At 45.6% G+C, this 25,667-nt stretch overlaps 2 protein-coding genes across 3 annotated transcripts in view; both read right to left on the reverse strand.

The window, feature by feature from the left end:
- The window catches only part of LOC135383233 (phospholipid scramblase 2-like), a 58,656-nt gene extending 35,978 nt beyond the window's left edge, over nt 1-22,678 (reverse strand). For both annotated transcript variants that reach the window (XM_064612779.1, XM_064612778.1), the window contains exons 1-2: nt 22,567-22,678; nt 8,903-9,172 (exon numbers count right to left, since the gene is read on the reverse strand). In XM_064612779.1, the coding sequence (XP_064468849.1) occupies nt 8,903-9,143 (241 nt within the window). In that variant the 5' untranslated portion in view covers nt 9,144-9,172; nt 22,567-22,678. The remainder of the gene's footprint in view (nt 1-8,902; nt 9,173-22,566) is intronic.
- On the reverse strand, nt 10,748-13,523 carry LOC135384418 (uncharacterized). The gene is made up of 4 exons (XM_064613620.1): nt 12,965-13,523; nt 12,699-12,845; nt 11,868-12,365; nt 10,748-11,805 (listed from the first exon to the last, which is right to left on the reverse strand). Exons 1-4 carry the CDS (start codon nt 13,521-13,523, stop codon nt 10,748-10,750), a joined length of 2,262 nt encoding a protein of 753 aa, XP_064469690.1.
- Nucleotides 22,679-25,667: the final 2,989 nt, after the last annotated feature.

The raw sequence follows: 25,667 nt of genomic DNA on the forward strand, positions 1-25,667 counted from the left end.
GACAGCACGGCACGGGCGTCCGTGCGTTCGGCTAGGCCCTACTGCCGTACTACTACGACGGCTGGCTATATTCGATAACAATACTTCATATGATTTCGTGAAATTACACGTATACCTTGACCCCCTTTCTGAGATTGGGGTTCGCGCCTTTGAACAGGACAGGAACATCAACACTTTCTTACAACACATTATTTACTTAAACAATACAGTGTTTCATCTTTTCTCTCCATCGCCATGAAACATTTCCGAAAAGCTGGAGTCATGACGATAAATCACGAGAGCTAGTCCACATGGCAGTGTCGAAGAGGTAGAACAATCACAATTACGAACACAGTCCTCAGCCGCGCTATATTCAAACTTGGAAATTCCACGTGGCTCACTACGTCCGAAGCTTGACCTACTGTATATACAGCAGACTGCGATCGGAAGAAATTAAGGTGTACCCAGACACTCAAAATTCTTTGTGCGGAATACAATTACAATGACCTCCACTGATGGTAGTGGAAATCAAAGCAGAGAGGAAATGCTGTGATGGAGCCTGTGGGTTGGTTTCGTATGTGAAGAAAGCTTGGTCGAAAAGTAATCGATTACTTATAATCGATTAACTATAAATCTATTACTATATCTACCCGTGTATACTACACGCTATACTATGTCTACCCGTATATATATATACCTTGTTTATATCTATTACTATCGATTACTTATAATCGATTACACAAAATGATTACCGATTCCTTGGAGAGTTATTTGCTCGGAAAACTAATCGATTATTCGCAAAATTACTCGAGATTGTAATTACTAGTAACGCAATTACTTGTAACACCACGATGTGAAACCGTTCCATTCCCTGTACCGTACTTTAATTAATCTGCGTCCCAACCGTTTAAGGCATGGACGCTGTATCATTTGGAAAAAGAACACTTGTGGTGCCAGTCCAAACAACAACAACCCGTTGCGTTTTTATTGGTCCCTTATACTACAACAAGCGTGGGGGCCTAACATGTAACGTTTACGTGCAGTCAAGGTCAAAAGATGTGATAGATACTAGGCAAGTTCTCGGCATACTGATACAAGTGCTGTTCAACACTTTAATGCATGCAGTTAATATACATGTGCGTAGGAGGACAAATGAGCAGCAGTTCTTGATCATGTGTGGTGCAGCTTCCCGCGCTACGCGCACACTGGTCGTGGTGCACTCATCGTTTCCTATCAGCGCCGCGAGGGCGCTAGAGACGCAACATCTCCATGTACAGTCAAGGAACGTCTCGGCTACATTAGTCTTCCTGAGCGTGTCACGTATCGATGGCGATGAAGATGGTGTTCCGGCTGTGCATCTTCTTGCATGGCACTTGGAGCCACCCTGGTGGTTGTTGGCAACTCCAGTGGAATGTGGATGGAAATTGTGTCTTTGGCTGGAGTGCCCTCATAGTTGGCAACGGGGAACTTCTTGTTGCACCGTAAAATTCGTTGCCCCGTTTTCAGTTAGTGCCCCATAACGTTTCAGGTCAGTGATCCATACGTTCTGCCCTAGGACTAACTAACTACATTGTGCAACAATTCTTTCACCGATCGTTCCCAAGTATCCCTTAAAATAAGAATTAAAGAAGTTTCGTGACTTTCAAGTTTCATAATTGTCTTGCTTGTTCGGACCGTGGGAGACGTATCATGAACAACAAAGTGAATAGAGAATCGTGGCTTGGCCAGTTCTGGCGAGCCATTCATGACGAGAGGCCTAATCGATACAGCGATCGCGGCTTCAATAACCAAAAAAGAAACGGTGACAGTAGATTAGATTAGGTGAGAGAAAAACGAGGTTGTGAACTCAACAATTCAAATAGGGGATTGTAAACACGTAAGAAAGAGTCACATGGCAGCAAGAACTGGAAGCTCATTCCCACTGGCTCCTTCACCTCTTTGTGTCTGCGTATGTATGGATACGTAACGTAATTGAATTTAAAATTTGAAAAAAGAAAAAGAACTGCAACACAAACAACCTTGTAGCATGTGGAATTTAGTGCAGATCCGGGAATTAAGGACCTGTCATGACTACAAGCGGGGATGCGCACCGAAAAACAGTCTCTTAGCCCCCTTTGACTAGTGCTTCCACTCCCATTCACTCGCTTGTTCAGTGCAATGAAGCTCATTCTCGATATGTACTTTGACACATGTTGATTACAAGCGCAGCACGCACCACATTTACTGTGTCTTGCAATGCGGATCGCGTTCCATGACCCATTTTCCTCTCCAATCGCCACAGCATGTGCACGAGCAGGGCCAGGTTGCGCTGGGCCCGCAGTTGAGTATGAGTCTCACACGCTTTCTCAATAGCATTGGCAGCAGTGCCGTGTATAAAAAGAGCGTCTAGCCATAATGGGACCTGCGTAAACCTGAAGCTCACTCACTATTTGAGTCTAGCCAGTCACAGGTCGAAATACAGTTCCCTATTATTGCAGGCCATCCAGTATTTATACCTCACCCTTATTTACTGGGTACCGCCATTTTGGACAATGTAGATTGATTTGGTTTCAACCGATAGCGCTGGTGACAGACGTACACTACGGATTTTGCGTCCACTTTTATCAACGCCATCTGCATGGAGAGAGGCGTGCTGGGAAGCCTCAAAACTGCACAAATAGTTGTTGGCAGAACTGATTGGCGGGCGGAACCGCTTCTTCGTAACAGACGACTGCCGGTGTGAATTTTTAACCACGTAACGTAAGTAGATGTAAAAAATGCGCAAAGATGTATGTATAAATCAAAGTTAATGATATAATGCAGGGGTGACTTTCTTGATATTTTCGTGGGATTGCGGTCTTAACTAGGCCTAAGGCTTGCGATGAAACAGCTCATTTTCGCGTAAATAATCGCGGAGCGAAAGCTAAAGCTGATTTTGCAGATACGTACAATAGGATATATAATCACAGTATGAAATGAAAATAGCTTGTGAAATCTCCACTTGGCCGCTCCAAGCACCATGCTCCATCTTGAGGAAGTTTTGATGTGATGGTGGCCCCATGGAAAACAGCAACCAATGAAGTTCGCCCATGTTTGATTGACATGTCGAGCCCCCTTTGTAGGGTGTCCTAATGACTAGACTCTCTTTTAGTACACGACACTGTTTTGTTTCCTGCCCAAGTGGCGACCACCTGCTCAATGCTCTGCCAAGGCTATTGAGATTGAGCACGAGACTCTACTTAACTTTTATGTAAACGTGCCCTGGTGCCTCCGTCCTATCTCTTAATGTCTCAATGGGTCACGCCGACGTGCAGTTATTCACAGCGAGAACTCGCTGACACCTTGCTTCCCGTAGAAGCGCACAGCAATTTTGCTAACTCCAGCAGTTTCAAGTAGCACAACCAGAAGCGTTCAATTTCAGTCGTTTTTTGTTTCGATGTTCTCTTTAGATCGACGCCATGGAGTCTTCAGTACTACACACACCATTTTTTTACTGATGTTTTCACATTTCTGGAAGAAGTCACTAAAACAAGTCGCTAAATCCAGTATACGAAAACAAAAAGTCGCTATACACAGCGAAAAGAGTCTTTAGCTTTACTTTAGCTTTAAACTTTAGCGACAAAATCGGTAAAACAGCAACACTGAGCGTAACTGCAATGAGCTGTGATGTAATACTATATAGTATAACGCGTCGTGGCGTTTGGCGTGAGGAAAACGATAATGCGGAAATAAGTTTAAACAGCGCCGTAATAGTTTGCAGATACAGGTCAAACTTAGACAGGTGTGGTGGACACGGCACAATGCTTGGTACAACGCTTAACCCACTGCTGTTTGTTATCCCGCAGCTGTGCCTGTTTATCAGCGATCGTCTCCACGTTTGCACTGCTGCCTTTGATCCTTCAACTCGTTTCGCTTCGCCTGTCGGCGCTGATATCGGCATCGGTACACGTGCCTTTGATGACTTCGACTACCGATCATTCTGGAGATACAGCGGTACACATTGGGAACCAGGCTACCCAGATCCTATAAGAACAGCATCTTCCTGTCTCGGCGCCAGTGGTGGACACGGCACAATGCTTGGTACAACGCTTAACCCACTGCTGTTTGTTATCCCGCAGCTGTGCCTGTTTATCAGCGATCGTCTCCACGTTTGCACTGCTGCCTTTGATCCTTCAACTCGTTTCGCTTCGCCTGTCGGCGCTGATATCGGCATCGGTACACGTGCCTTTGATGACTTCGACTACCGATCATTCTGGAGATACAGCGGTACACACTGGGAACCAGGCTACCCAGATCCTATAAGAACAGCATCTTCCTGTCTCGGCGCCAGTGGTGGACACGGCACAATGCTTGGTACAACGCTTAACCCACTGCTGTTTGTTATCCCGCAGGTGAGGTCTAGCTCAGTTCATACAATCCGCAGCAACAATTTGTTTTTTGTAATTGTGCCGTGTCCACACACGCTTGTCTCCATTTTGTTCGATTGTTCCCTTATGTGCCGTATGTTGCTCATGCGATGTGGTGACGTCGAAATGAACCCTGGCCCTTCTGACACATTTGAAAAGAAGCTAAATGAAATTCTGAAAGGACAGTCAGACACTGCTAAAACGTTGAACGACATTCGGCGTGATCAGCGTTCTCTCCAGAAAGCTGTTGAAGAAAATAGCGAGGAGGTTAAACAGCTATCGGCAAGAATATGTAATATGGAAACGCTATTATCCGATTTCGCTGAGTTAAAGAGTACTGTTACATCCCTTCAGAACTCAGTTTCACAACTACTGTCAAGGGTCGACGACCTCGAGAACCGTTCTAGGCGGAACAATTTGATTATTCACGGTCTTCAAGAAGAACCTGACGAAACTAATGAAAAGCTGCTTGAACTGGTGAACACTTCTGTCTTCCAGAAAATCGGCGTAGAAGTTCATACGGTAGAACGTATCCATCGTCTGGGGCGTAAGCGGCCCAGTTGTAGGCCTGTTATCTTTAGGGTGTATGATTTTAAAGAAAAGTCTCAAATACTACGTAACTGTAACAAATTGAAGGGTACAAGCATTTCTGTGAGTGAGGATTTTTCAAAGAAAATTCAGGAAGCGCGGAGACTGTTGTGGAATAGCTGCTCAGATGATAGGAGTTCTGGTATTAAAGCTCGACTTGCCTACGACAAACTGTATCTGCGTGACAAGGTGTACTGCTGGGATTTTGTAGCTAACTCTAGTAAGGAGCTTGTCACGGCAACCGCGACCACGGTTCTGAGTAGCGATATTCTTACTAGTAGACATACTGATTATCTAAATAAAAATTCCTGATGTACTGGGTCTGCCCCTGACGCTCTTTTATACAAATACTCGCAGCATCTGCTCCAATGATAAGCGTGACTGCCTTCTGTCCCACATTGATGATTGTGACGCTGATATTGTGGCCCTCACAGAGACTTGGTTGACACCCCATATAAATAATGACGAAATATTCGCCAACTCATCACTGGTGTACGAGATCTTTCGATGTGATAGGGCACAACGTATAGGTGGTGGTGTACTCTTGGCAGTCAGGCCATGTTTGAAACCTGTTGTCATTAACCTTTCAGTTGTTGATCTTGAAATGGTGTGGATTTCCTTTCGTTGTAAGAATAATAATTTTGTAGTGTGTGTGTGTTACCGCCCGCCTGATTCATCGCCATCTTTCGTTTCATCGTTTCATGATGCACTCAACGAAATAGCTATCAGATTCCCTTCATCAATAGTATACATCGTCGGCGACTTCAATTTCCCTGATATTGTTTGGGATCCGCTACCCGTCTCCCGCAATAAGACTAGTGACGACTTTATTCGAGTTGCATCTATTTTTAACTTGTCCCAATTAATTTTGCAGCCCACTAGAATTGGCTCTACTCGTTCGAGTACTTGGACCTTTTGTTCACAACTCACCCGAATACTGTCCATTCTATACAGTTGTTAGCTGGCATAAGTGATCACGCTATCGTAGTTTCCTCTATTGACATACCCTACATTCGTGAACGTGTTACTACCAAGACCATCACTTGTTACTCGAGAGCGAATTTCGATGCCATCAACCATGCCCTTTCTGCTTTTTCCGAAGACTTCCTTTCTTGTTTTTCATCGCGGTCATTAAACGAGAATTGGCTGTTTCTCAAGCGTGAAATCAATCGTCTTGTTGACCTTCATATACCTCGGATTACTGTTCCAGCGTGTAGTCGGTCCCCGTGGTTTAACAATGAACTCAAGAGGCTTAGAAACAAGAAAAAGCGGCTGTTCCGCAGGGCACGTAGCAGTAACGATTCCGATCTGTGGGCTAGATATCACCATAGCGCGAATGAGTTTAAACAGTCTGTACGGTCTACAAAAACTAGGTACTTTGAAACAACATTGCCATTACTTCTTCGTACTAACCCTAAGCTGTTTTGGAATTCCGTTCGGCCTCATAATAGTCATACTGTAAACCTCACGGTCAATGATACTACTATATCCCCTGATTTGTGCGCATGTGTTCTTAACAACGAGTTCCCCAAGTCGTACACTGTAACAGATCCTCAGGCTCTATTACCATCCATAAATGATTCATTCACTACAGCTTTTCCTATGGACCCTGTTATCATTGACCCTGTTGGTGTATTTTCACTCATTGACAATCTAAGGCTATCTTCCAGCTGTGGACCCGACAACATCACGTCTAAGTTTCTCAAGAGTACCAAGGAGACCATTGGCATTTTATTGTACCAAATATTTTCGCAATCTATTGAGTGCTGTAGGATTCCGGACGACTGGAGGACGGCGAAAGTGGTTCCTGTCTACAAGTCTGGTAGCAAGCAAGATCCGGGTAATTACAGACCGATTTTGTAACTTCCATCCCCTGCAAACTTCTCGAGCATATCATTTATTCCAACCTTATCCGTTTCCTCGAAGCTAACTCCTTCTTCTCTAACTTACAACATGGTTTCCGGCAAGGGCTATCATGTGAAACTCAGCTGGCATGTTTTACGAGCGATCTATTCTCCGCCATGCATTCTAAGTCACTTACTGATGCCATATTCATACATTTTCGCAAAGCTTTTGACACTGTTCCTCATCATCTCCTTCTTCTGAAGTTGTCAGCCCTGAAAATCTATCCTAAAATTGTAGCTTGGATCGGGGACTTCCTTCATAACAGAATTCAGTTTGTGTACGCCAACAATTCATTTTCTCCTTCTACGCTTGTTACTTCAGGAGTTCCCCAGGGTTCCGTCCTCGGGCCTCTCCTATTCCTAATATACATTAACGATTTACCTTCCTCTATATCATCACATATAAGACTCTTTGCCGACGATTGCGTAATATACCGTATTATTAACTCCTCCAGCGACGTATCTGCATTACAAAATGATCTTGACAGCTTATCTTCTTGGTGTGAAACTTGGCTCATGTCCTTGAACGTTAACAAATGCAAGCACGTGGCAATCAGTCACACTAAACACTTCTTTAATTCCTACCTCCTTGGCAACGTTAAGCTGGATAGCGTATTTAGTTACAAATATTTAGGTGTTCACATTTCGAGTGATCTTAGATGGGACATCCACATTAATTCTGTGCTCTCCAAAGCCAGCCAAACACTTGGCTTCATTATACGCAATTATTCAAAGGCACCCTGCGACTTAAAACGGCAGCTTTATGTTACATTAGTCCGCCCAAAATTGGAATACGCATCATCTATTTGGGACCCGCACCAGGATTCTCTCATTAACAAATTAGAAGGCTTACAAAATCGAGCAGTTCGCTTTATATTTTCCGACTACTCCCGACACTCTAGCGTAACGCTACTCAAGAAACAAGCCTCCCTTCCCCTTCTTTCTGTTCGTCGCAAAATAGCTCGCCTCACATTGCTTCACAAGTTTTACTACCACAACATTCTGCCCAGGTACCTCCTGCTCTCACCACCCCATCATATTTCCAACTACCTCGACCACTCAGAGAAACTACTTGTTCCATTTAGTCGCACAAATCACTTCGCCAATTCATTTGTTCCCAGAACAGCGAACGACTGGAACCATCTTCCCGCCTCCACCGTCATCGTCCGGGACCCTAACAGCTTCCGCAAGCTGCTGGACCAATTACTTTGTATGTAAATTCGTTGTATGTTCCTTTATTTTGCCACTCCCCTCTGTAATTCTCTGACCTGAGGGTAAATAAAGAAAGAAAGAAAGAAAGGTCAAACTTAGATGTAATGCTAGAGAGGATAACGGCGCTATTGGGTTTGGCATGAAGGTAAGCTCTGTTGGTCGCACTATGAGTACCTTAAGTAGCTCACATAACCATCTCGCAACGTAGTTGCCTGATGTGAAAGTGAAGGAACGGCGAGCCCGCAGTTTGTCCCTCAATGAGTTTGGACGTGGCATAACACCGCAACCGTACACTTTCCGCCTGCATATCCTTTAAGGGGCCGTAAGCGAGCTTCCTGCGGGGTCTCCTGGATGTCATGTGACTACTGAAGCTTTTTTCCTTCCTGACGACGGCCAGGACGACTTGTGCTCGGACTAGAGTAATACTATTGCATACCATTTCCTGTATGCGATACAGAATCAGTACGTTCCAGCGTGTATAGTTTACAATCAACGTCAAAGTAAAGATTTCTCGACACCTGTGCGTAATATCAGCAGTCATTTGTAGCTTCACGCCGCCGTAAACGGGCACGCCATTGATAGGATTCCCTTGAATTCTCACAACGCATCGCTTTTCGCATGAACAACGGATTTTTGTTCGAAGCAATCAAAACAAACGTGGAAAGAAAGCTAGATCTGTTTCTGTCACCTTGAAAAATACGGTGACACTGCTAATGAATCCAGCAGGGCTAGACGAGCGTCACATTTGCATGAGCTGAGATCTCCGCTGACACATGCTGAATTGACGTGATGTCAGTTTACCATGAACTTCAATAACAAATACAGGGAACGCACCTTCAAACAGTTCGACGCGTTGCTTGATGATCATCTGGTCCAGGTAACACAAGTACTCCAAGCCTGGTGGACACGCCGAGCTGAAATTTGGTGCGGGAGCGGCCATTTGTTGTTGCTGCTGGGGAAGCTGAGCAGCATGGGGAGGCTGAGCAGCATGGGGAGGCTGATGAGCATGAGGAGACTGATGAGCATGCCCGTGCGGTTCTGGAGACCGTGTGTTCGGCGAGTGGTGTGACGCCATCTAGGGTCTCAAGACCTTCTCCTTAGGGACTTTGGGAGAAGAGAAAACGTAATAAATTATTATAACCATGAAGGATTTAGCAGAAAACTGCTTGTGCATTACCTGATCAATTTTACTTCAAAACGTGTGGCAACCTAAAGGAAACCCTATTTGTACACGTCTTAGGTGATTAGGATTTGCTCCCGTGTGAGTATTCTTATGTCTAGTTTCTTATTTTTCGGAATAATTATATAGACCGAAAATTGTGCTATGTGATGCTCCCACAATTAATTAGAATTAGAGCTAATTCTACTAATATCTCTATAGGCCACAGAGCGTGGGGCATACATAATTTCGAGTGAATAATACATAGTCGTGGGGCACACATAATTTCGATCTTTTTTTTTTCCTTTTTTTCCGAGGGAGCGCCAGGGCGTGTATATTGAGCACGCACTGACATTCAAATCAACCTTACCAACCTAAGCAGTGGAAGCATTGGTACATGCAATTGATGTAGTTCCGCATCGTGACAACTGGCTTTTTTTAAACGAAAACCAAAAATAACAAAAACAAATGATTTTACCGGAAAGAACAAAAAGTCAGAAGCAAAATACGACAAAAACCTTGTATAATGTCCTGTGAAACATATGAAAATTAATTTTTATCGATGATTTCCTTAAGACGGTCCGCCATAATTGACAAGGAGGCAGAAGAACCCGAAATGCCCATCCGGTAGCGGGACACCGCCCTCTTTAGTGCAGAGAGCACCATATGACGTTACACGCAAGAATAGCGCTCACACGCGAAATAACGCAGACGACAGAGACACGCTTCTCTACATTCGCACCATGACTAACTTCATGAAGTTAGGTGTTTTGATGCAGGCCAAGGAGAGCTCCCCGCAGTGGCTCCACAAGCACGGAATGGTCCCGAGGACGAGGAAATACCCCTTTTGCCGCACCGTCCTCACCACACAGGTAACCGAAAATGAAATCGGCAGATTCAGGTATCGCAAAAATCAGGGCATTTTGAACAATCAGCGACAGCGAACACCTGGCCTGAGGGCACTCGTCTGTCAGCAAGACAGGCTATCGAATTAACTTACGCGTTCAGTAGAGACTGCCCCAATACGACACAGCTATCATCGAGACTTCGTTCGAGAAGCAGACATCAAGCGAGAGTGTGGCGGATTGTCATAATTACTGCAGTGTGGTGTGCGAGAAAAGTTAAAATAAAAGTATTCGGACATGGGCAAAATTGGTGGGATGGCCATGTCGTAGAAGTAGATGAGTGCAAAATTGGGAGGCAAAAATACAATAAGGGGCGGGATGTAGAAGTGACATGGGGGATTGGAATGATTGATATCCACACAGATGAGCTACGATTGGAAGCTTGCAGTGATAATAAGCGCGACCCGATAACACTACTAACGCAAATCTAAAACACTATAGAAGACAAAACTGCGATCATCACTGATTGCTGGAAAGGCTTTGTAGGGGCTATGCTACAAGTGACCGCACAGGAAACCAGCCGCGCGCAGAAGCGAAGATTTACTGAACGAGAACCAAAAAGGGTGAGCGCGAGCGGGTGAGTCACAGATGATGCTCGTTGTTGTCGCCGGGCCGCTACACTACTATCCCTCCCCTGTAGACAAGAGGTGTTGTCCACGGACCATGCGGGGGGGAGGGGGGGAGCCGCGGAGGGTGAGTGGGGGCGATGAGGGAAGCCGGCGGAAGGATTATATGGTGCGGGTCGAGATAGGCGGGCTTGAGCCGCTCCACAGAAACAGTGTCCTGACGACCGTTCAAGTCCAGGGTGAAGTGGCGGTCCGTTCGGTTGAAGATCTTGTATGGGCCCTGGTATGGTGGATGGAGAGGAGTGCGGGTGGCGTGGGTCCGTACGAAGACGTGTGACGAGTCAGCGAGATCCCTAAAGATGAAAGGGGATGAAAGGGTGGAGCAGGGTAGGCGTGCTGGTGTGGGCTGAATGTGCCGGAATATCTCCCGGACGTTGCCGAGGGAGGATTGTACGGGAGGATGGTGGGTCGGGAAAAGGAAGAATTTGCCAGGAAGACGAAGGGCAGTGCCGTAGACTAACTCCGCCGGTGAGCATTGCAAGTCAGTTTTCACGGCTGTGCGGAGCCCAAGCAGGGTGTGGGCCCATGCGGTGGGGTCGGGGCGGCAACGCAGAGCGGTCTTAATCTGCCGGTGGAGTCGTTCCACGAGGCCGTTGCTCGAAGGGTGGTATGCCGTTGTACGAATTCGTTTGCAGCCGAGGAAGCACAGAAGGTCTTTAAAGGTCTGCGACTCGAATTGCCGTCCTCTGTCGGTTGTGATGACAGCCAGGGCGCCGAAACGGGCGACCCAGGTTGAGAGGAAGGCGCGGGCGACAGTGTTTGCGGTGATATCGGGTATAGGTTGAGCCTCTGGCCAGCGGATGTAGCGGTCGATGCACTTCAACAAATACCGGAAACCTCGTGACGGGGACAATGGACCGACAATGTCCACATGCACGAGCTCGAAACGACTGCCGGGCGATGAGAAGGTCTTGGGCGGTAGAGTGACGTGACGGGTGATCTTCGCTCGCTGACATTGCAGGCATGAGCGCGCCCACTGTCGGATGTCGGGGTTAATTCTGGGCCAGAGGAAACGGGCAGTGACTAGCTGCTGGGTGGCGCCAATGCCTGGATGCGACGGGAAATGGAGGGCCCTAAAAACGAGGAAACGGAAGGCCTTTGGCACGAACGGGCGGGGGTGCCAGTAAAAACGTCGCAGGAAAGTGGTATAGTCAAGTTGGGGAGTACGACGTCGTTCCAAGAGAGGGGACCAGGGGAGGAGCGGAGAGACGCGAGCTCGGCGTCGTTGCCTTGCGCTTGACCCATGGTGTCGAAGTCTATCCGTTCACCGACTGAGAGCGCCGCGGAAACATGAATGCGTGACAAAGCGTCTGTGGCAGCGTTGAGGGTTCCGCTAATGTGCCGGAGGTCGGTGGTGAATTCGGTGACGAAGGCGAGCTGACGGATTTCACGTGGACTGAGCGTTGGGTGACTTGAGTGGATGGAATGCGTGAGAGGCCTGTGATCGGTGACCACGTGAAAGATGCGGCCTTCAAGGAAATACCGGAAATGTCCTATGGCAAGGTAAATAGCCAGCAGCTCGCGGCCGAAAGTGCTGGAGTTGCGCTCCAGTGGCCGCAAGGCTTCGAAAAGAATGCAAGTGGTGTCCACACGCCATCGATCTCCTGCTGCAACACGGCACCAACAGCGTCGGTGGAACAACTTTGTCCACGACGAGATTCGTTGGTGCATCGGGGAGAGGATGCGTGAGAAGAGCAGTTGCGGCGAGAGAGGACTTCAGATTGTGAACGCCTCTCGAGCCGATTCTGTCCAAACGAGATTGACTGAGCGAGACTGCTTCTGTTGCAATAAGGCGTGAAGATGCTGCATGACGTGCGCGGAATGGGGAATGAAACGACGATAAAAGTTGATCATGCCGATGAATTCACGTAGCTTCTTCGGCGAGTCTGGTAGCGGAAAATCTTGCAAGGCCTGGACACGATGTGGCACAGGTTGGATACCACTCTTGTTGATGAGGTGGCCTAGAAATTCCAGCTCTTCAACGTCAAACAAGCATTTACTGGGATTGATGATCAGTCCGTATTCTTGCAGGCGAGTGATAAGTTGGTGGAGGTGCTGGCGATGTTCTTCAGGGGAAGTGCTCGCAACTAGTATGTCGTCGATGTAAACAAAACAGAAATGTAGTCATGGGGTGACTTCGTCGAAAAACGGTTGAAATGACTGAGCAGCATTGCGAAGACCGAATGGCATCCGTTGGCATTCAAACATGCCGCAGGGTGTTGTATGGCGGTCTTCGCAACGCTGTCGGGGTGCATGGGGATCTGATGATACGCTTTTACAAAGTCGATCTTGGAAAATAGCGAGCAGCCGTGGAGTGAGGCGAAATCGTGGATATGAGGTATGGGATAACGATCCGGGAGGATGACGCGATTGAGCGCACGATAGTCCCCACAGGGCCTCCAGTCTCCCCTCTTCTTGGGCACCATGTGGAGAGGAGACGCCAGTGAGCTGGAAGACGGGCGGGCGATCCCAAGCTCCAACATGTGTTTAAACTCGGCTCGGGCATTTTTTTGCTTCTCCGGTGCCAGGCGTCTGGGCCGAGCGAAAACAGGAGGTCCTGTGGTTTCGATGTGGTGATAAATGCCGTGCTTGACGGGGCGAAGATCATTAGATGGTGACGTGAGCTCTGGGAAGTCGGTTAAAATGCTTGCATAAGGGGAGTTGGAGTCGGGCACCAGCACACTCAAGCGGTACGATGGCACCCGGGTGGCTATTCCCGACACGCTGAATGTAGTGGTGCCATCTGTGAGGCGACGGTGACGCATATCGACGAGGAGGTTGTAGTGGCGCAAGAAGTCTGCGCCAATGATGGGGTGGGATACATCGGCGATGAGAAAGACCCAGCGAAAAACGCGACGGAGCCCATGGTCGAGGGTTAGTGAACGCTCGCCGTAGGTGGCGATTAGGGTCTTGTTAGCGGCCTGAAGGGCGGGGCCGTCAAAATGCCGATGACGACGATCAGATTGAGATGCGGGGATGATGCTGACAGCGGCGCCGGTGTCGGAATTGTGATTTGGAGGTGCGGTCCGAAATGAAAAACAGGTGACCTGGGGCTTGGCCAGCAACGGCGGTCGCCTCTAGTTGCCGGTGCCTGCGTTTGCCTGGAAAACGCAGGGCTCTTCGCACTTGGTTGCAGCTTTGCCAAAACGTGCGTGATACCAGCACAGTTGGAACTGGGGACGGCGCCGAGATGGGAAGCGACAGCGTGGTGATGGGGAACGCGAGCGCCTATAGGGTGGAACAGGCGGTGGCCGGTAGATGGAGGATCTCCCGATCTTCTGTTGTCAGCAGCTGACGTCAGCGCTGTTGCTGTGACTCAGACAGCCATTTTATAAGCTGCTCCTTAAGCTTGTCATAAGGGCTCGAAGATTGCGGGTTGATGACGATTTCTCGAACTTCCGCCATTACGGTTGGTGAGAGCGCAGTAAGGACATGGTGGTATTTGGAGTCTTGGCTGGTTATGCGTCGTTTGCCGAACGTTTCAAACTCTAACGAAGCTAGTAGGCAAACATTGACGAAGCTCCTAGCCGAACATTGACGTAGCCTCTTTGCAAACATTGGCGGAGCCCCTAGGCAAACACTTACCGATACATCATGTACATGAAATGACTGATTCTCCAACATGTGAAATTCGTGAAAGGCTCTCCTGACCAAAACTTGGTCAGTCTCGACATTTGCATGTTCTACATGAACTAACTCCCTCGCCACCGTGTGAAATACGTAAAACCCAACCTGACCTAACCTTGGTCAGTCTCGACGGATGCACATTCTACATGAACCGACTCACACGTTAACGTCTGAAATACGTGAAAGGCTCTGCTGGCCTAACGCTGGTCAGCCTCGACGGTGCATGTTCTACATGAACTGACTCACTCCCCAGCGTGTGAAATACGTAAAATTCAACCTGACTTAAATTTGGTCAATCTCGACGGATGCATATTTTTCATGAACCGACTCAGTGGCCAACGTGTGAAATACGTAAGAGGCCCTGCTGATCTAATATCCACCAGATTCAGTATTTCCATTCACAGTGCTCCACTGATTTGGAGATGATCTCATATTTTATCCTCCAGGTGGTCCACAGTGTCGTCACACTCCTCGCCCTCTCACAAGATGGCGTCCTCCATATCCGTTAGGCTTGGCAACGCCGTCGAAGTGTCAATGAAGTGCCGAATCGAGCGCACCACAAACCGATGTAAAAACTGCTCTAGTGCACAGAATTTTATAAATATTTTATTGTTCGATTCGAAATGTGACGCCTTTCGCTTACATGCAACATTTAATGGGTGTAGTCCCGTATCGGGACCACTTGTTTTTAAAAATTAGTGAATGGGTTAGGAAGGTAAATATTGCATTATCAGTGGAAGAATGTCATATACTGAATCTGAAAATGCAAGAATTATGAAATTCTGTGGACTAGAAGTTTTTTCATATGCATTGCAACAACCCCACCTGAATCACTTTTAGCGCAGGAGAAACACGGGAATGCTAAGCCAAACGGATTTAAAAGTTGCCATCTTGCAAGAGGTAGGATAGTAGAATTAGGTTCGGTTCTAGGTCTAGGTTAGGGGGTCTGGGGGGGGGGGCAGGCACGCACTAGGCGGTGCGGGCGTCGAGACTGTGCCTCGGGTTAGATCAGAAGGTCCTCAGTAAAGATGGCGGATCGCCTTCAAGAAAACGGCGATAAAATTTAATGTTTATACGTTTCACGCAATATACGAGGGTCGGATGTAGTTCGTTACCGGGACCACTGCGTTTTTGTATCGAAAGAAAATAGCTAGGTAAATGATATGTTTTTACGTGAAGCAGGAGCAAATTAGGAACGAAATTAAACAAGAATGACCCTCGTATATTGCGTGAAACGTATGAAAATTAAATTTTATCGCCCGTTTCTTGATGGCGATCCGCCATCTTGGCTGAGGACTTTCTGATCTAACCCGAGGGACAGTCTCGACGCCCGCACCGCGTAGTGCGTGCCTGGTGGGGGCACCCTCCCAGACCCCCCCCCCTCAATCTGTAGAACCTAACTTAACCTAACCTCACTAAAGTGAGGTGATTTAGCCCATTTCAACGACCCTACCTTTCGCAAAACAGCAAGTTTCGAATCCGTTAGGCTTAGCGTTCCTGCGTTTCTCCTGCGCTAAAAGTAAATCAGATAGAGTTGTTGATATGCATATAAAAAACTTCCAGTGCACAGAATTTTATAATTCTTACATTTTTAGATTCAGTATATGAACTTCTTCCACTTCTATGCAATATTTACCTTTCAAACGCTTTCACAAATTTTTAAAAACGAGTGGTCCCGGTAACGAACTACAGCCTGACGGTCATTCCTGTTTAATTGCGTTACTAATTAGCTCCTCTTTCACGTAAAAGCGTTTGCTTTTTGTTTTTATTATTTTTTCTTTCTAAAAGCCAGTGGTCCCGATACGGAACTACATCCCATTTAAAGGGACTCTGACCAGAAGTTCGACAAATATTTCGTTTGCATCTATTACGAAGGTATAATATGCCTCCAAGCCACACGCGAAATATTTTGGCTGTGCGCGGAGGCAAAGTTTGCCAAACAGGGAGCTCAAAACCGGCTTCGCTTTTCCCCCTCAACTCGCGCAATCGGGGCCGAAATCTAGCCTCTTTGCAGTGGACATCCGCCAATTTCCGTGTGTGTGACGAAGTCACGAGGGCCACGTTTCATTGGGCGCCCGGACCGGAAGTTCTGTTGTTAGTGAGTTTGTGAGAGCGCCGGCATCCGTCCGGAAAGCGATCTTCAATATGGACGTCGAAGGCAGAAATGCGGAGACTTCGAGCCCGGAACTTCTTTCTGACCTTTCTGCGATCGAGACATCGAGAAGAAAATTCTGCGTGCTGAACAGCTCGGTAGGCTTTCGAAACGTCGCCGATGCCGCGAATGCGAGACGAAGTTAGAGCTCTACGAACATCAGTTACAGATGAAGCAAACAGCATGAGTCGACTGTCTTCAGGTAAGCGATGAGCTTTTTAACGCACACTGTGATCGAACATGTAAACGTTCTCAGAAATTTCGTGTTCTGATATCTAATGCGCACTTGCTGTACATGGTGCCGGTGTGGCTGGTGTGTCATAATGCCGAAGGAGATCGAATGCTTGTGCTGCAAGGAGCTCGAAAGCACTGCCGAATGACTGCAGTATCAGTGCATTACAACCCACAAAGATTTCCAACTTCTATTCTTCAATATGACTGTCCTGAAGGTCGCATATTGAACTCCGTGGGCAGCGCGAACCTATGAGCGACTGTATTCACAAGTAAGTCACATGTGTCCTTGTCGAACGATGTTAAAATTTGGGCGCCCGAAACTGGTTTGGTCCTGCAATAGAGTCGTTAAAAGCTCCAGTACAGGGCGCAGCACATAAAAAGGCTATACAGTACACGACTCTGAACTGGAGAAAACCAATATAGGCAGTTTTGTAATTGTCAGTGTGCTGTGTCCTGAGTCACGTTTTTATGTATTGCCCTGTGCATAAGGTTTTAGCGTAGGTTTTTAGCGATATTGAGTGTTCTTGATTGTCGATTCAGTGAAAAGCAAAACAATTTTGGGTTCTAAAAGAACACAGCATGTGTAGTAATGTACAAGGTGTGGGCAGGTAAACTGCAGTTACTCTCAGGTACATGTAGAAATGACAATGCACACACACTGTACTGTAACCGGTTACCTATTTGCCTAAACTATATTTTATGTACATCTGTGTAGACGATGCAGATACACTGCGTATCGCCAGTTTGCAAGGTGAGTATGGCACAAGCTTGGAAAAAACAAGATCATGGTCATCCCAGCCTGTGCAGTGAAGAGGGTCTGGCAAGCCTTTCCCACAGAAAATGCCACAGGCTTCAAGTACCCAAGATCCTAACTGGGGGTACCTCTTCGCACAGCTCGTCTATCACATTTAAAATAATTCAGCATCTGTATTTAGGATGATCTATAGCTCTCAGGATGATGCATGGTTCATGAGTTCAACATGTTGTGTTGAAACACAACACTAGTCCTTTTTAATGAGTCTTGCGGAACGATAGATGAGCACTCCTTTCATGACATTGTGTACCATTGCTACAGTGAACAATTTCTTGAGCAAGACTGATGAACGAACAAAAAATAGAGTCTTGTCTTCCAAATATGTATGTTCCTTGTAACTTCCGTATTTGTTAAGTGACCCATGTTGATGTCCCCCCTCATGTAATGCCTGCAATGGCCTTTGAGACATATTCATAAATAAATAAATATCAAAACCGGAAAAAGATGTAACACGTATCCTCTCTTTGTGTGAATGATACATAGACATTCTCAGAAGATTTGTACATAGTCACACTTTGCCTCATTTTGCATAAAGCCTAGTTCCACCTCTTACATCATCTCCACAATCTCCAAAGCAGTACAAGGCTAAAGTAATCAGCTACTACATAAAAAGAAGGAGGGGAGGAGAACAAATGCTGGCACATTTAAAATTCGAAGAAGCCTTGGTACTTTCACGGGGCTACTCACGGCTCAGTGCTGGATCAGATCCCGATGGAAAACAGCTTTTCTGAGCCTCAGTGATTGATTCCCTTGATTGCACTGACTGTGAGGCACATCTCATTGGCTTGGTGGCAAGTGGGCTTGCGTCTGATAGTAAGATTTGGAAGAAAGGGAGCAAGGAACATCTCTCTACGGTCTTAAGAAGGATATCAACGTTACCTGTCAAGGTACAGCATTTCATGTTGCTTTCAGTAAGTACAACACTCCTCATAGCAGTTACCATTCGTGTTGGGAAAGCATGCTGAAGTTAGCTCAGGCAGTGCATCCAGAACTGTGAATCGGGTTCATAGGGAGCACCTGGTGAGAGGGACGGCAACAGTGTCCAGTAAAGACTCTCCAGGAATTTTGTGCAGGTTTGGGGGTCACACCTTTTAATAGTGTTGATGGAAAGCAGGGTGTGTGAAACACTGACTTCTGGTAGATGAATTCTTGTTATTTATAACCAGGTACCCATGTTCTAGTAATCTAGAAAAAGCCTTGGCTCTCTTAGAGAAAATTGCTAATGAATCTGAGTGTCTTTTGTGGAAACAGGTTGTAACTGCCTTTCTATCCACCCTTCTTAGTTGCCCTAGCAAAAGCAAATATGTAATGCTGTACACCATATCTGATGCTAGCACACTAATTGCTTTGAGTGTTCTCAGGCTTCTGAAATGGAGCTACCTCGTACATACGCTGTGCCATGTCGGCAAGAACATAAATCAGACTGCCTTTACTTTTTAAATTGGCCCTTCAGTGCTTCATGTGACTGCTAGAATGGCACCCCCAAAACAATAGGCAACAAGAATGATTTCTGCAATGTATTGAGCTTTGTAAAACAAGAACTTTATTTGAAAATATATTCCAAAAGCCGGGTGACAACCTCATAATGTAGCGTCCTTTACTGCAAACACCGCTCAACACAACGAATAAAAACAGAGCGTAAACGTTTTGTCGCCTATCCGGGTGGCATCATCAGTACAACAGAGGCCAAAGATGAGCACATCAGCCTATCTAAGAGGGAATCTTACACATCCGATAGGGGGCCACGGTATGTATTACAGGCTGAAGCATCACGCCTGATAAAGCAGGATTCTAAGAACTTTCTAGGGTCCCATCGCTAGTCATGAGCAAAGGTTACTGCACCATCAAAATATATGTCCCTTAGGACAGCAGTGGTAGACTGATTCGGTCCTGTTTAGTTAAGCTAAGCATTAGTAGCCCTGGCAACTGGCTCTTTTAGTCTTGTCCCACGTCTTTTGTCTATCTCGCCAATGTAGGTTGCATCAGATTCTATGCACTCAACTTGATATGCACAGTCAAAATGCCTGAAGGGCACAGTGCCCTCCAAACAGCGTATGAAATACATTGCATGAAAGGAATGCGGACCACCGATTTGACTCCTTTGATGTTGTTTTTGATTGTTCTCTGTTGGAGGGATGATGCCACCTGGATAGGCAATGAAACGTTTACTCTCTTTATTCTTAATTGTTGTGTTAAGCCAGTGTTCTGAGTAAAGCATTTTACATTATGAACTTTGTTTGAATGATGATTAGTGGCGAGCTTCATACCTTGGGCCACTACTCTAACAATTGCTTGTGGTAGTGTGGCGAAATGGAATAACGAGCCTTGTAGACAATTTACTTGGCAATATATTTATTTCTCTCTCATAGGTTGAAGAACCCAGTGTGGTGTTACATAACGGATGGGCACGTAATTATACAAGACCGATCACCAAAAGGCCTTGCCTTTGACTAGATTACAATGTGAAGCGATTGTAATATAACAAATGCTGCATGGTGGCGATATGATAGGTTCTCCTCACGAGTTGTCGCCACAGTTACGGTTAGTTGAGAAACTGCATATCCAGGTAGCAGGATCAAATTTTAATTAGGCTACTTTGGCCAACACGCGAGCGTAGAGCACAGTGTCAAAAGCCCTTACAAAATAAAAAGAATACTACATCTACATGGACCCAGAAATCAAGACAGTTTGAAATGCTGTGAATGAATTCCACTACGTTAGTTTTGCCTGAATACCCTTTTCTAAAGCCATGCTGGAATTTAAAAAAAGAAATTGACAGAGTCAACTTAGTTGACAACGTGGTAGTACATGATGTGCTCCATTAGTTTACAGGGAACCCTAAAAAGTGGAGCTGGTTAATAGATAGAAGGAGCATAGTTGTCACCTCTTCTGAAGACAGGAATAAGCTTGAGACCTATGTCCTCGACTCGCACACATACCAAGAACCTTTGACACAGATTAACGTATCTTCATTCCAGCTCTTTCACTTTCAGATGTTCATCTCTGTTGAGTGGTCTGTCATTCTTGTAATACAGATTGGAATTGAAATGCAGGTGCATAAGGGATGCTCTGAAAGAAAAGTGTTTGGTTTTAGTCCTCTTAATGTTTCTGAAAACGAAAACAAACTTCACGGTGACTATTCTTCTGAAATGAGCAATTCCAGGATGACAGCAAAAAAATATATCTCGCCATATCATTATACCCACCTGGCACTTCAATTGAATAATGGCAGTTGAAGATGACGATGATTCAATTTAATGACGCATAAGCAACTCGGGCTATAGTGTGCCAAAACCATGGTAAAACTGTGACTTGTTAAATATCAGACGATTATACTAAAATAATATACTTTGTTGGTTGGTAAATTGAGATATAGACAAAAACATGATATGATAAAAATAAGCAATTGAAGAAAAGGCAATTGTTGGCTTTGTGTGACTGATGTCGAGTTTGCCACACTACGTGTTGAATAATAATGTACGCTGATACGCTGTAGCATATAAAGTACAATCATACACACGCTCAATATGTGGTGGATATGTGAAACCAATATGCACATACTTACATTTCAAACTTTCTTGAAAAAGGCAGTCCAAGTCTGTCGGATTTGCCAGACTCTACACAAAGCCAGTAAGCACAGTGTGGAATGACTGATTCATCTTTCGAAGGCAGAGGTGCAGCTACCACGACGCTTCGTCATCTCAATGCTTCGGAGCGGCATAGCCTAGTAAGAAGCCATCAGAAGGATCTCATAACGATAACTTGGTCGAAAAAGTGGAGGGTTCTGTGGGATATGTAAGAAAGCATACGCGTTACACAACAGCTACGAGAATGATCGACTGCACCTGCATGGTTTTCAGTACGTAGACTTGGAACTGAAAAATAAATGTGCTAACCTTGTTGATACTACTTTTCCGTCAGGACCACACGAGAGCACATTTGGTTTCTTTAGTTGAAGGTATCACCAGGTCCCCATGCACCTTTGAGATGCAGTAGACAGAAGTTCGCTGAGGCGAGTGACTGCCGTTGCGGTTCGTCGCTTCGCAGCAGATCAAGAACAGTACACCGCAACGATAGGTGAAACGTTCAGAATATGGTGACCAACTCCAACACCAACCCAATGACCCGAACAAAGAGGATGAACCGGGAGTCACACAAGTTCGCAGTTCGCAAGCTCGGCATACGGCATCCATTACAGCTGACCGGATACGGAAGCATATATCGAACGCCGTGTACAGATTGAAAAGAAAATCGTAGAAACTGTTGCAGGTGATAAATGCAGGGTATATTTTTCTTTTTGAGGCTCTGTAACAAAAACATATTAACGTAGAAATGCCATTTCACGAAGGAAATTGACAGATATTGCGTGACCACGTGACGCGTTTGAGCCAATTGTGGGTGTTGCGAGTGGCCCCCGTGTTGACGTCATCTTGATGGTGGACCGGGGTGGATATTCTATATAAACGTATGTTTTCTCGGTTTGACGCTAGGCGTGCTGCACTCGGATGAAGTCGAATGTTTAAAATTCGAGTTTAGAGAAACCGTGGGGTTTTAATGCGTGAATTTTCGCATGGAGAGTCCTTGTTGGGTGCTTTATCGACTACAGGTACGAAAGAGCTCCCACAGTTTCTGGTCAGAGTCCCTTTAACTTCTAAACGCTCGTGCAAATTTAAAAAAAAAACAGTGGTCCTGAACTACACCCCTTGCAATATTCGTCCAAAATCTGTGCTAGGTTCATGAATTCTAGGTTCTATTTCATGAATTATGTTTGCCGAACCTTCACGTCCTTCATACACTGTGCCTGTTACACCCCGCACCTTTCCATGGTGAATTTAAGACGATTTTAGTGAGCCGCTCATTTCATGAAATGGACATGGGATAAACGATACCGATCCTTTACTACGTGCGTCACAGTTCGTAATACAACGACCTTACTTCCGCACGACAGAAGACACTGCACTCGAAGTGTGTGGTAACTTACTTTGATTATGCGGTTCTTAACTCCGTGGGTGGGGATATATCACAACCAGTGTAAATATTCAACTGGCTGTTCCTTCGCACGCGGATCTGATCTTCACATCTTCTTCGGTACCTTTGTACCGTGTTCATGCACGAACGAGTCTGACAATTGTAATTGTGAATTTTAATCTCACATATAATTAAAATACACATGGACATTAATATACAGGTCGAGAACCCAGGGGGAAACAACTCCCTGATAAAGGGCCCTTCGTAATGCATACATAAGATCACAAACTGTACTCCTGTAGACTAATAAATCCATATCACATACATGAGCATTATGTCAGAACTGAATTATAAGTTCGTAATTCTAAGAACTGAATTATCACTTAAGTATGATGAAGACACACACAGATTATTTTTATAAAGTGACGTATGTAGTGGTTGCTAGGTATCCAACAGAACGGTTTTATGGTCGAGGTTTGAAGGCCCTAGAGTTTACAATCCTTCTTATTTGAAAGAACAATGGATTCCATTCGCTCACGCTGCGGGAAAGAGATGAATGTTTACCGTAATTGGTTCTTAGTGTTGGAATATTGAATAGACCGACCGCTCCTGCCCTGCTATGACGTTTTACTTTAAGTTGATTGTAATCCAGCATTTCTGACACTAGAGAACCTGTAATGTATGAGCGAGCAATAGTTAGTACATTATGTGAGATTACTTGGTGAACATTTAGCGTTATAAAACTATTGAACACGGAAGTTACAGAAAACAGATGTGGTAGCCTAAATGTGGTTTTTATGGCACGATTTTGCAACACCTGTAAGGCACAAATATGTAAGCACCCCGACAGGAGCACATTACGTGAAGTGTGAATGAACAAAAGCATAATATAAATTGAGAAGTACTGATCGGGGAAAATATTGTCGTGCTCTAGTCAGTACGCTAATACTACAATAATTTTGTTTAGATCAGCCTTACATGTGGCTGAAAGCGTAGGTGCTTATCAAGCACAGCACCAAGGAGTTTGGCCTCGTTAGTATAGCTAAGTGCGTCAAAAGAGCTACCTTACGTTGAGGAGAATGAAATGAGATACAAGCAGTTTTGTCGTAATTTAGTTGTTAGTTGTAAGCAATTATTAAGACATTATATAGTTAGGATGTCCAGATCGATCTGCAACTTTCCAATTAACTCTTAGGTATTTTGTCCTGTGGTAAGCAGGACAATATCGTCCGCTTATAGGGAAACATTGGAATATAGTATATGATTTGGGAGGTCATTTATATACTTTAAGAAAAGAAGCAGGCCCAGGATGGAACCCTGTGGTACGCCCACATTAAGGACGGAAGAAGATGAGAACACACCATTAAATTTAATCACCTGTATACGGTCATTCAAATAGCCACATACGAGATTCTATGCAGGTCCACATATTTCATAACTAGCTAATTTAGACAAGATAATTTTATGGTTTACGCAATCAAAAGCTTTAGATAGGTCGACAAAACAGATAAAGCCACACCGCCAAAGTCAATGGATTGCTTAATACGTTCTACAAAATTTATAAGTGCAGTCACAGTCGATAAACCGCTTCGAAATCCATATTGCTGCGGACAGAATATGTTGAATAATTGTAGATAAATCATTAAGCAATCATGAATTAACCTTTCAAAGACTTTACTAACCGCAGGTAAGAGAGGGACTGGCCTATAGTTATTAATAGAGGAGACGTTCCCTTTTTTTCTAAATAGGTACCACAACAGCCTGTTTCAGCACTGAGAGAAATGTACCTTGTTGAAAAACAATATTAGCAATGTATGCCAAGACAGGGCAGATAAATATTTTGAGAAGTTTAAGATCCGACACAGTTATGTCCTCTATCCTGCAGACGTGTTGCGCAGCGATGAGATGATACCGCAAACTTCGGAAGAGCAAGAAAGGCGTAAATGAAAAGATTGAGATGACCTTGACAATGCGAAAGTAGACGTTACATCTTCCTCGCTGTTAGCAACTTCCGAGAAATATATATTAAAAACAGTGGCAATGCTGTCCGGTCTGCGATACTGCAAACAGGAGTTATGCGATACTTTCTGCTCCTATTAACTTCCCACAGGTTGACGACGCCATTACAATGAAATGTTCTGAAAGAATCTACAAACGATGCAATATGTGGTTTGCGGGAAACATGCAACATCGGTGTCAGTATTACAGCCACACTAACAGTTTCCGCTCGAGCGAAGCGTCCCCCTTTCCCCCTTTTTCCTTGGTTCGAAAGGGGCCGTACAACAACCTCCCGCTTTTGTGGTTCCTGGAATCGCCTCCCCTCTGTCGCATTTAGTAAGTCATTGGGATAAGAATGCTTGCTATGATCAGGTTTCATGCATGGTGCTCTTCTGCTGTAGGTTTTCTGTTTTTTTAGGCAGTCATTATAGTTGTATGAAGGAAATAATCTTGCGATAGTGATTCGATAAATCATACCCGGCGTCGGGAAAGTGGCGCCCCCATCGCCCGGCAGCAGCGGCAGTAGCCTCCTCCCGCAATTACGGTTGGGTCGCCGCGGGAGGGAGACCCCCACGTCTAGCTGTGCGTGGCTCTCCCGTGTCTGGGGAAAAGGGGATCCTGGCGGTTGAGTGGCCCCGGAGGATCATTAGGACCCTTAGAGGCCCCTCCGGGAAAGCAACACACCGCTTTGGCCCCAGCTTCCCATAGTCGGGTGGTCCTGGAAGGCCCGGCCAGGATTATTCAACTAGTCGTCATCTCCCTTTTCATTACTTTCTCTTCCTTGGTCTCCTTCTTTCTCTCCTTTTCCCCTTTCACCTTCTTTGGCGGCAAGGGTCAACCTTGGGCAGTACTTCTTCCTTTAGAAAACTGCACTCGGGTATAGTGCAGAGGCAGTGTTAACGTGTGGGACACGTTCCCTCGTTGGGCTCCATGGTGGGTGATACACTTCTGCACCGAATAACTTCCCTCCTTTATGGATAACTCAAACCCTAAAAAACATGATCGGCGCCACAAAAGGCACCGCACCGATGTGCAAACATTGCAGTTTTTTAATTCCTCTCCAGAACCGTATTTCCCGAAGATACTGATCATTCATGCTGAAGATGAGACAAAACC

This window comes from Ornithodoros turicata, chromosome 2 (genome assembly GCF_037126465.1).
Source record: "Ornithodoros turicata isolate Travis chromosome 2, ASM3712646v1, whole genome shotgun sequence".
Classification (NCBI taxonomy): domain Eukaryota; kingdom Metazoa; phylum Arthropoda; class Arachnida; order Ixodida; family Argasidae; genus Ornithodoros; species Ornithodoros turicata.